General features: G+C 37.1%; 1 protein-coding gene across 1 annotated transcript; it reads right to left on the bottom strand.

Moving 5' to 3' along the window:
* Positions 1-6,659: 6,659 nt before the first annotated feature.
* Positions 6,660-9,738, bottom strand: LOC112024638 (UDP-glycosyltransferase 87A1). The gene is given in 3 exon segments (XM_024057248.2): positions 6,660-7,607; positions 9,088-9,311; positions 9,313-9,738. Coding segments are annotated over 3 exon segments (1,395 nt in total). The 5' UTR covers positions 9,579-9,738; the 3' UTR covers positions 6,660-6,702.
* Positions 9,739-12,931: the final 3,193 nt, after the last annotated feature.

The raw sequence follows: 12,931 nt of genomic DNA, 5'->3' as shown, positions 1-12,931 counted from the left end.
TAATATTAACACCATGCACCTTAAGCATGATAATCATTTCATAAAATACAAGTTCTTGTGTGGTGGAGGAGAAAGGGTTGAAGTTTAAATCCTTAAATGGTACTAAAAATTTATGACTTTGCTAATAGATTTACGCCATGAGCTATGCATGCAAGGGCTTCCACAAGTTCAGTACTTTAATTGGGATAGTGCCAATTGTTAATTTGCAAATGATCAATATGATTGTTCTTTGCAACTGCTCTACGATCTAAGGGTGCCTATTTGTTTTTTTTTTTTTTTTTTGATACCTTATAAAGAAAAAGTCCAAATTAGCTAACAACATGATCCATACTAGGCCAACAGTACTGAGTTGGCATTTTTGTAGCCATCACGGCTAACTGCCAAACATTAGACAGGACAACCTTAGGCACGAAAATCAGCTTAGAAACTAATCCCATCTGCTGAAGGTGTGAAATATCTGCCATCATAGTCCTTTCCTTCCAATCTGGAATTCTCCACCCACTGCAGACTTGGACTAGCTTTTTGCAACAACTTAGCAACAAAATTTGCCGAAATCCTAGGCTCCTAGCTGTGATAGATGCTTCCACTAAGGCTTCTTGAAGTGCATCAGCCATAGAGGTTGCAGCACAGCTCCTGAAGCCCCTGAACACTATCTCACCATATCTGTTCTTAGCTCCAAATGCATAAGCAGTACCATACTTTTTCCTCCTCCTTGCACTTGCTAATTTAATGATAATCTGCCAATTCCCTCCAGCTGAGCTTTGAGTAGTGGAACAATTTTGTTTCTGAAAGTGCTGAGTTTCTTCTTTAATAAAGGCATTCTGGTACCTGCAAGATAGATTTTGAGCCATTAAAACTACATCCAAGGGGTTAGGTTGTATACTATCATGGACCACCAAGTTCCTATGGTACCAAATGGACCATAAGGTGGTGAACAGAATCTGCATAGAATTCATTGCATCTGGAGTCATCCTTTTATGTCTGAGTAACAAGGAACTAATCCACCCTTGAACTGGGATGCTGCTCAAGTTAGATGTGTGGATGTTCAGGGCAAAACCAAGTCAAATGGCCCTGGCAAATTAGCAATATAAGAAAAGGTGATTGGTGCTTTCATCTTCTGAATTGCTAAGGGGACAAGTGCTTTGGACATTGATTCCTCTACTTTTCAATTTCAAAAAGGTAGGAAGGCTATCATGCATGAGCTTCCAGACAAAGTTTCCAATTTTCAAAGGTAGTTTAACTCTCCAAATAAGGCTCCAAACACCTTGAGGGAAGGAGATATTGGGATTCGGATTTAGACAAGAAGATTGGTGATCTTGCTGGAGCAGGTAGTATGCTTTATGGACTTGAAATTCAACTGAGGAGGAGTGCTTCCATAGAAGTTTGTCATGAACACTTCCTATCTTTGATATCGGGTAGCTTAAAATTTCATTGCAATAAGGATGAGGGTATAATTTCCTGATCTAATCAAGTTTCCAAGTACCAAAATCTTGATTGATAAGGTTAGCCACAGTTGAAAGATTAATTCTGAGGCTGTTAAGCTGTGGGAACCAATCCTTATGAGTTAAAGGAATATTTGTAGCCCTCCCTATACACCATTTGCCCTCCTTAAGTTTTCTATTTTCAGTCTTAATTATACTCCTCCAAACCCATGATTGGTAGGGCTTGGGAGAACACTCATGGATTGAACCTCAGGCAAAATATTTACCCTTGAGAGACTTAGCTAGAAGAGATTGAGGATGGTGAGTAGTCCTCCAATATTGTTTGGCTAACATGGCTTGATTCATCAAATTGAACTTTTTCAATCCTACTCCCCCCTCTCTTTTGGGTTTGTAGACTTCATTCCGATTGAGAAGATGAAGTTTATGGATTCCTGGATCATGGCCCCACCAAAAGGCTCCAGTGATTGCATCTAACTTATCACAGATAGTTTTAGGAACCTTAAAGCATGAAAATGTATAAAGAGGAAGTGACTGAAGAACAGAGGAGATAAGGGTAGTCCTACCAGCTTGAGAAAGTAACTTGGCCTTCCACCCTTGTAATTTTGAGGCCAACTTCTCTACCAAGACTTGAAAATCAGCAACTCTACCCCTTTAAGTTTAAAATTAACACCTAAGTATTTGCTAGGGGTATCCACTAGATTGACCTGGAGATCTAATCCTCCTTGCTCATATTTGGTAAACAACATAAATAAGATTTACTCATGTTAATCCTTTGTCCTGATAGGGTATAGTACCAATCCAATGTTCTTTTTACTGTCTCAATAGATTTTGCATCTTTTCTAAAGAAAAGAAGGGAGTTATCAGCAAAAAGGAGATGAGTAAAAGATAACCCATTCCGACCTAGCTTTATACCCTTAAGTTTCTAATTATGTTTTGCTTTTAACAAAGTGAGAGATAAAATGTTGGCACACATTAGAAATAGATAAGGGGACAAAGGGTCTCCTTGCCTAATACCTCTTGAGGGTTTGAAACTTTGAGTGATGCTTCCATTCACCAATAAGGTGTATTGCACAGTGGACACACATTCCATGATCCATTTGGCCCAATTGGAACTAAAATTCATGGACAACAAAACAAATTTTAAAAAATTCCAATCTATCCTATCATAAGCTTTGCTCATGCCAATTTTCAGGGTACCAAAACTAGCCTTTTTACCTCTTTTCTTTTTCAACACATCAAAAATTTCATGAGCAATGAAGATATTATCAATTATGTTTCTCCCCTTGCTGAAGGCATTTTGAAAAAGTGAAATGAAATTATCCATGAAAGGTTTAAGCCTATTGACCATAATTTTAGAAATTACTTTGTAAATGACATTGCAAAGACTAATAGGCCTAAATTGAGACACTCATTCAGGAAATTTAACCTTTGGGATGAGAGTAAGGTAGGATTGATTGAGAGTTTTGAGTAAGGAACTTGAATGGAAGAATGCTTGCACTGTGCTGTAGATATCATGCTTCACTGTTTGCCAAAAATCTTGGAAGAAGAATGTTGGAATGCCATCAAGACCTGGTGCTTTGTAAGGCCCTAATTGAAACACAATGTCTTCAATCTCTCTAACTAAGAGTGGTCTGTTCAAGTGAAAGCACTACTGATTAGTCAACCGTGGGATAGGCAAGGTGTTTGGCTGTTCCATGATGCTCTCAACACTGCTAGTGGTGGAATTTCCATAAGCTGCCTTGAAATGATCCACAAATATCTTCTCAATCTCCACTGGATCCTCTCTGGGAGTTCCATCACCCTTAGCAATGCAATGAACACTGCTTCAAGCCCTCCTTTGTTTTACTATTGTTTGAAAAAAACCTAGTGTTTCTATCCCCCTTTAGGATCCAGTCACTCCTAGCTTTCTGTGCCCACATCATTTCCTCTCTTTGCAATAGAGTCTCAATATCCTCTCGAAGCATTCTTTCCTTACTAATGTCATTCACCAAAGTAATGTTATTATGAAGATCTTGAAGCTGCTTCATTTTCTGCTGAATCTCTTTGTCTATTTTGCCAAAGACTTCTCTATTCCACTGAATAAAATCCTTCCTAACCATTGTAACTTTATGCATCAAATGGTATGCTCTTGAACCTACTGTGTTGCTGCTCCATGCTTGCTGCACCACATTCTTACAGGAGGGATGGGTTGTCCACATTTGTTCAAACCTAAAAGGTCTTTTTCGAAATGGGAGTTGTAAATCAAAATCCAAGGTAATTGGACCAAGGTCTAATATGATTATTAGGTGGTTCCTTAAAGCATAATTTGGGTAGGCTTCAATCCACTCCACACTAACAAAAGCCCTATCCAACTTTTCCATTACAAAAATTTCCTCCTCCCAATTGTTCATCCATGTAAATTGTTGCCCTTGTGCCACTAACTCACATAATTGCAAATCTGAGATTAATTGTTGCAGCCTCTCTGCCCCAGGGATTGATCTATCTCCAAAAGTAAACTTATCCTTATTAGAAAGGATTTGGTTGAAATCCCCAATACACAACCACTTTGGGTGTGCAATCAGCTTTAGCTCCCTAAGTTTACACCAAACTTCTTCTTTCTTAGATTGTTGAGGATGACCATAAACAAAAGTGATTGAAAGGGGATTACCTCTATTATCCACCATATCCATATGCACCAAATGCTTGGATTCAAACACAATTTGGGAATTTTGTCTATCCCTCCAAGCTAGAAGCAGTCCACCACTCATCCCATCTCTTGGAAGTTCTCATCCATTCACAAAACCACATTTATCCCATACTATCATTCCTCTATCTTTAGGTAACCAAGTCTCTATCAGAAACATTAGGTTTGGTTTTGACTCATGGGCCTTTTTTTCGCATTGTAAAATTGCAGAGGATTTGCCCAAGCCTTTAAAGTTTACGTTGAAAATCCTTATGGTTGCTGGGGAAGCTGTTGAGGACCAGCTTCCCTTTGGCCATTTGGATTCTCTTGGGTGGATCTAGTATCCCTAAGGTTTGTCTCTGAACCCCTTCATTGGACCTCACTTCATCATCCCCTTGGTCATCGCCATCCCCCACTTTCTGGAAGAACCCACAGAAAAGTCTCTGCCTAATGTTCCTCCCTAACCTACCAATCTCTTTTCTGAATCTTTTCTTTGATGCTATCCAATGAACTACTAATTCAAAGGCGGTTCCCTCGACATCATCTCTTTGGGTCGAGGTTAGAGGTAAAGGATCTGAATGAGTTGTAGTCAGAGTGAGGGATTCTAATCTGGTGTTGGAGACACTATGGACACTATGTGGGCCTGACCCAGCCCATTGATTGATGAGGAAAGTTGGAATTTGTTCTGCTAGGCAGCCCATTTCAGCCTGATTCTGTTGTTGGCCTTGGTTAGCATTATCTCTGGCCCTGTTCCGCACATAGTTTTGGGCCTGAGCCCGTGATAAGCGAGACCCATCGCTTGCATCACCTAGTTCAAAATTAAATCGGCCCCTGTTCACCCTTTGAACCAAATCTTCCACAAAAGAGTCAGGGGACTCCGGAATCATACCCCGCTCCCACACTGAACCACTTCTAAGGGTGCCTATTTGTTAATTTGCTTGCCATTGTGTTTCTTTTTCTTTTTCATTTTTTACCCTTTCTGTAATGTTCTTCACTTCTTTTTATATGCCTTTGGCCATGTGAAAGAATATATATGAACTTGAGTCATAGCTAATGAAACTTGTGGATGCTGCTGCCTCCATATGGATGGACTTTACTAGATTGCAACATGGAAGAAAGGATCAGCTGCAGAGCAGCATCAATGTATTTGTGCAATCATGAATTTGTTTGTTGACATCGACATTCTGATTATTGATCCACTCTTAAGCGTGAATTTGAGAACAATGTGTCCAAAAACCTTAGGAAGTGGAGTTTGGGACGCAGCATAGGCCCTCTAGAAACTCGGGCCATAAGGTTCTCCCACTTCAAACATTAATGGGTGATATTGAAATAATAGGTACAGCCTCTAAGGGTTTATAAATGTGTTCCTCTCATTATGACTTTCTCAATGGTTTTTGATTCACTCAAATCAAGGCTTAAAATAAACATTTTCAAGTCATTTTAGTGATGCCGGTTTGACTTAGAAGTTAGAAACCGATCCAATAGAGTTAAACCGAGCATTTTGTAAGCAGGCCAATAGAGACTTTGAATTTGAACCTTTAGGCTGTAGGGAACTAGGCTAATTGTCATTTTGCAAAGTCATGTCTTCTCACAATGCTCTTACAACCTATCATATTCTATCGTATAAGGGTTGTGTTTAATTGAACACTATCTATTACCCACAATGTACACACATTTTAGTTCAAAAAATAAATTGTGTACGGTGTGTGCAATAAGGCATGTGAAGTGAACTAATAATTACTCATCTTATAATGTTGAGTCATTTACCAGTTTGTATCTCTTCTTTTGTTCTATCCAATGCCTTTGGTATGAAACACTACAAGATCGTTCATGTAGTCTGTCACCTATTTTCAAGAAGAAAAATGATATGACATGTCCTTCATTTTTAAAAGACCAAGATGTAAACGACACCCAATTTTTTCTTACTTCGAAAACTACTTGCAGTTTAGATTAAATATTAAAAAGGTGTAATTTAGTAGTTCCAATCGAATTGGATCCAATCCATTTGGAATGGCTTTTGGGTCAGATTGACATAGTCCATAATTTGGACAACACATAATTTTTCTCTCTATTCTATCCTGTAGTGTGACTTCCACCCTGACTTGCCACTACAAATCAACTAAATGTTGCTGGCTATCGCTTATTGTTGTTGGCAACCACTTGTCTTGACTCTTGAGGCCCATCAAAATATAGAAGCTTAAAATTACAAAAACGCTAATTATTGTTACATAGGTTGAGTAACACATTTACACAGGTTGAAAACATGATTTTTAGCTGTGTCCTGTATAAACAGTATGTAATTATCACCACTATTACAAAAATATTGATGATGCCATTAATCACCTTAAGCAACTTAAGATCATAATTGCATTAAATTTGCTAAATCAAGCATATGCAAAAAAATTATTGGCATATTAACTTAGTTGAGATAATAGTATGTATTATAAATTTACTACTAATTCCATATTCATGTTCAACAAGCACACAAATTCCCTTCTTAAAAAGAAAAAATGAAGAAAAAAAAAGCCACATAAATTCCATATATTACAATCGCTACAATTCGTCTAGTTATTAATGACAACAAAATAACGAAACTTCTTAATGGTTGATAATGCCTTCTAAAAAGTCACTAACAAATGCATCCAAGTGAGAATCAAATGATCCACCTTTAGCAGTCGCTTGATCACACATATTTTTAAGTTCTCTTGCTCTTTTCCTAGTTTCTTTTGCCTCACAACTTTCAAGATCCATAAACCTTTGTATGTGTTGTAATATATCTTCTGTTGCCACCAAAATTTCACTTCCTATCTCTGCCCTCTTTACCTTCCACCCAATCTTCCAGTATTCCTCAATTTTCCTACTGTTAGGAACTTGATCCAAAAATAAGGGAAAAGCAAGCATAGGAATGCCTGCATAAATAGTTTCTTGGACTGAATTCCATCCAGAATGGGACCAAAATCCACCAACAGAAGGATGGCACAACACTCTTAGTTGGTCACACCAAGGCACTACCAACCCTTTATCACCACCACAAGTTTCTTTCAGCCGAGAAGCTTCCCCTCGCGCCACCCACAAGAACCGAACACCACTACTACAAAGTGCGACTGCGAATTCATCCATTTGAGTGCTTGAAAGCTCAAAAAAACTTCCAAATGAAACATACAAGACAGAGCCTGCAGGCTGGGAATCGAACCATTTTGGATAGTCAATAGTTGATGTAGTTGTAAAGGAACTATGTTGATCAAGTTTTGGTTCCAAGTAACGGTTGGTAGGACCAATAGGGTACACAGGGAAAGGAAATGTTGCTTTCAAAGAGTCAAATGTTTGAGCTTCAAGCTCATAGAAGGAATTGACAAGAAGATATTGTGCTTTGGACACCATTGAAAAGCAATTCAAGATTTCTTCCATTCCCTTTGGGTTGTTTTCATGAAATACGATTCGTAGGTCTTCCAAATGAGTTGAAGAAATCCCGGGTATGTTTTCCACATGATTGTCTTCGTCATCTATCACACCAAAGAAGGACAAAATAATATCTTATGAAACCGACTAATATGCACTAATTGCATGTCAATCTTTTGCACTTGAAATAGGTGGGCTTGGTTGAAAAACAAAGTGAATTTAGCCAGGAAAACTATCCTCTCCACTTAAAATGAACATATTTCATGGTTTGGATTAAATATTATAAATTTAAAAGTTTATCAATTGCTTTACCAGTTAAAATTCTGATGCGGCAAATATATTGTTTGATCTAAGAAATAAAATGTACAGTGAAATGGATTCTCTCTTGTGATTTGAAACTAACATGCAAACCAATTAAATTTAATTTCTTTGAGGTGCCCAACTAGTAAACATATACATATATTAAAATCATAGTAAGGAAGTGGAGATTTTTCAAGTAATACGGGGACATGAATAAAAATCTTTTGTCCCATATTGAATAGTCCATTTTATATATGCTCTACCAATTATAATCTATCACATGTTTATATATAATAATAATAATAATAATCAAAGTTTAAAATGAAAAAAAAAATGGAAATATAGTAGAGTACAGAGTGGAACACTAAGAGTAAAACATATGATTTTATTCCCAGGGACATCATTTTTATAAAATGTTGACATAACTTATTGTGATTAGAGTGACATTACTCTTACCTAAGTCCATCATTGACACTACTTTTATTATGTTATATACCAATTATCCACAAAGCCTAATTAAATTTTTGTATCTCTCTTTTAATTTGATAACAACTAATACACTCTTCTTACTTTTATGCATAAAGATTATTGATCATCTTTATGGTCAATAATAATTTGTCATACTTTACTTACAACAGATTTTTTAATAAAATAGTTTAGGTTTTTTAATTGGATTGACTTTTTATTGATTTAATATTCAGAGTCGTTATATATATTCATTAGTTAAGAAATGAGAAATTTGAACATTTGAACTCTTCGATAGAAACAACCTTATGAAAACAATCATTACACTACTCCAATTAGGGTTTTTTGTTAATTTTTAATTTATTTTAATAATGGAACCTATCACAACAAATTATGTCAGTAGCTATGAAAAAAGAATTACAAAAATATAGTGTCCCAAGGAAAGAGTATATCATGTGTTTAAGGATTATCATTTTTAGAGAAAGTTTATAGACCTAACTTTCTATTTTTAAAAATTCAATAGTTGCAATAAGAGAAAATCATTTGAATTTTGAATGTTTTTATTGAAAATATCAAATTGTGCTAACCAGTTGAGCGATAAGACTCTTGATTATGACACAATTTTTGTACCATAATTTCTAGTGCAATTGTGATATATGCAATTGCAAGTGAAAGAGTAAAAATAGTGGGTCAATCAATATGATAGTAATGGTTCTTAAATCACAGTCACATGAGATATTAAATTGGGGCAAAAAATGTGAAAGATGAGATCTGTTATTTTTATTTCGCACTAACATGCATTATTACTAAAGGAAGTACCTATAAAGTGAAGCGGCAAATGATGATGCTGTGTGAAAACATAATAACGATGAAGCATGGAGAAAAAAAAAGCTGATATGCTCCAAAGCGAGGCAATTGGAATTTCCTTTCGAATCGCAAAGTCGAGTGGCCACTGCAGCTCAAAGTCAGCTATGATTCTATCCACCGGAGGGTCGAGTCGATCCAGGAGTTCTTCAACGGGAGCTTCCATTTTCGCCTTCATCGTTGGAGGGCCCAAAGTCACCCATTTTTTCACGCTCGACCACGTTAGGGATGGTAGCGAAGCGAATGGTGTTGTTACCGTTATCATTTGGCTTGCTGGGGTCGGAGCCACAGATGCAGCTGAGCCACTCTTCAGTGACAACGATGGTGATGAGAATTCCATGGCCTTGTTTTGAAGATAATGACTTGCAGACACCCATCATGGCGTTGATGTGGCCTTGGCATGGGAAAGGTATCGCCACCACGTGCCGGAAGGTGATTGATTCCATATATATGTATATATAGACACACTTTTTTTTTTTTTTAATGGGAATATATAGACACACTTAAACACACAAGGTATAGAGGGATGACTGAACTGATACAAAAGAAAGAAGATGAACAGTGCAATTATATTGATAGTGATAGGCCTGTATTATCGTTCTAGTTTTGCTTCTCCGCCCTCAACATGCCAAGCTTTTTATAGGCGATGGACTTCAAACTATTATACAATCTAGCATGTATTAACAGTACACTCGTGAATTATTTTATAGATATATCATATATGCTTCATTTGTAAAATATAAACTACGTTTCTTTAATCCCATGTGTGTCTTCCTTGATACCAGTATTCATGGTTGTCGGTTGTCACCACTTGGATTGTATTTATTTGAGAAGGAATTTTCAAAGTTATCTTAGGAGACACATATGCAAGGAACAGACAAGGAAAGGTTATTGTTAAAAAAAAAAAAATACAAGGAAAGGTTATGCTAAGAGTTAAGAAGAAGCTTGTCGCTAACCTATGTGATGTGCATGAAAGTTTTTTTTTTTTTTTTGAGGTTAATATATATATATATAACACATTTTAAATAAATTTTTTTATTAATTAAGAATATTAAAAGTAAAATATGGGTTCCATACTTTCAGTTAACTCAACTAGTAAAGTATTTTGTTGATGAATAAGAGAGATTAGAGTCGAATCCCGCCTATACCAAAAAACCAATTAGTGTCTTAACTTGATGAAAAAAAAATTATCAAAAAATAGACGCTATAGATTAAAATACTATTGTGGGGTCCATGGGCCTGATAGCCTCGGCCCATCATATAGCAGGCCCAAGGCCCATGCCGAGGAGCGCAAGCTATTTCTGAGGAGAAGGGGGGGGAAGCCTATTCTCCAGGATCCACGCCGAGGATACCTTGTCCTCGGCCTGACAAAGGTGATTTTGGGGAGAGGTTAACCCCAAAGTAAGCTGTCACTATCGCATTGAATGCACTCAACCAACCCCCCTGGCCGCATTAATGGGGAGGTAACCCCTTGGCAGGATAACGTTGGTTAGANTGTTTTTCTCTTTCGTTTTTTTTTTGTACAATAAATACTTAGAATTTAGAACTCTTATCTTATTCAATCTACTGCAAAACAAATACTTATAACTTGGAACATTATCTTTTCAATCTACCGTAAAACAAACACTTAGAACTTAGAACCTTATCTTATTCAATCTACTGTAAAACAAATACTTATAACTTGGAACATTATCCTTTTCAATCTACCGTAAAACAAACACTTAGAACTTAGAACCTTATCTTATTCAATCTACTGTAAAACAAATACTTATAACTTGGAACATTTACCTGGTGCACCGGCCAGCACCTTAATCCTTCCCACAGATGGCGCCAATTGTAAGGACTCAATCCAATTTGAATTGAGTGTTGGGTTTCAGCCCAATAAGCCCAAACAATAAATTTACTAGAGAGTGGGTTGACAGGCTTAGGTCAGCGTCGATCACCATGCACAAACTTTTTCTTATAAAAAAAGCTAAGTGTTTCCTTACAAATGGGGAATGCTCCTCGAGCCTGTGGCCGAGGAGGCCTCAGGTTCTCCCCTTTTTCCCCTCCCTTCTTGGCTTTACTAGCTCTTCTTTTATAGTTTTCATCTTCCTATCTCCTGCTTCCATCTGTTGATCGTCTATTCGCTTTTCTTCTGGTTGTCCGTCCCATCAGAGGCCTTATCGGTACTTAAGTGGCTCACTCTAACAAAAAAAAAAAAAAAAAAAAAAAAAAAAAAAAAAAAAAAAAAACGAAAGAGAAAAACAAAAGATCTTGATATTATTAATTCAAAAATAGAAAAATTACATATTACAATCAGAGACTCAGGTAGGCCTGTGTTACAAGTAAATTTACAAGCTAATAGCCACCTGCTATTCCTAGCTACTCCTACAATCAGAGGCCCAGGTGAAGCCGCCCCAAGGGAAAACTAGCCGGAGGGAAGTGTCAACTCGTGCTTTTATTGGCATCAAAAGAATGGAAGAGCTTGACACACGGTGGAGGAGGTGAATTTTTGTTTTTTAGTTCTGTTTTTTCCTTTATTTTTTATTTAGCTAAATTTGATAAATTAATTTTTTATATTTAAAAGATGATGTGGCATTTTTAAAATGCTAAATAAAAAATTTTATTATTATTTTAATACGTCAGCATTTAGTGTACCAACATTGCACTTCGTTTGCCACGTAAACTATATTCGTGAGTGAGATGAAGGTAGGGACCAAAATGAGATCATTTTTTTTTTTAAAAATTTATTTTAGGATCTAAATGCTATATAAAATTTAAAAGTATGGACCAAAATGGGAATATGATTAAAATGTAGGGACCAAAAAGGTATTTCCGCCTATATAATAACAAGTCATATTATTAAATATATACAAATCTTGAAATGATAAACATCTTGAAATAATTAGGTCAGCTTTCCAACAAAATATTATACTTGCCTTATAGTAAAGTTTCATTCAAGGATGAGGGGAAAATATGGTGCATACATAATGTGGGGTCCGTGGGCCTGATAGCTTCGGCCCATCATATAGCAGGCTCAAGGCCCATGCCGAGGAGCGCAAGCTATTTCTGAGGAGAAGGGGGGGAAGCCTATTCTCCTGGATCCACGCCGAGGATACCTTGTCCTCGGCCTGACAAAGGTGATTTTGGGGAGAGGTTAACCCCAAAGTAAGCTGTCACTATCGCATTCAATGCACTCAACCAAACACCCTGGCCGCATTAATGGGGAGGTAACCCCTTGGCAGGATAACGTTGGTTAGAGTGAGCCATTTGAGTGTCGATAAGGCCTCTGATGGGACGGACAACCAGAAGAAAAGCGAATAGACGATCAACAGATGGAAGCAGGAGATAGGAAGATGAAAACTATAAAAGAAGAGCTAGTAAAGCCAAGAAGAAGGGAGGGGGGAAAAGAAAGAGAAGGAGAACCTTGAGGCCTCCTCAGCCACAGGCCGAGGAGCATTCCCCTGTTTGTAAGGAAACACTTAGCCCCTTTTTATAATAAGTTTGTGCCTGGTGATCGACGGCCAGCACCTAAACCTGTCAACCCACTCTCTATAAATTTATTGTTTGGGCTTATTGGGCTGAAACCCAACACTCAATTCAAATTGGATTGAGTCCCTACAATTGGCGCCGTCTGTGGGAAGGATTAGGGTGCTGGCCGGTGCACCAGGTAAATGTTCCACGTTCTAAGTATTTGTTTTACAGTAGATTGAATAAGATAAGGTTCTAAGTTCTAAGTGTTTGTTTTACGGTAGATTGAAAAAGATAATGTTCCAAGTTATAAGTATTTGTTTTGCAGTAGATTGAATAAGATAAG

This window comes from Quercus suber, unplaced genomic scaffold (assembly GCF_002906115.3).
Source record: "Quercus suber isolate HL8 unplaced genomic scaffold, Cork oak 2.0 scaffold_132, whole genome shotgun sequence".
Lineage (NCBI taxonomy): Eukaryota > Viridiplantae > Streptophyta > Magnoliopsida > Fagales > Fagaceae > Quercus > Quercus suber.
This window is presented reverse-complemented; position numbering and strand designations above follow the sequence as displayed.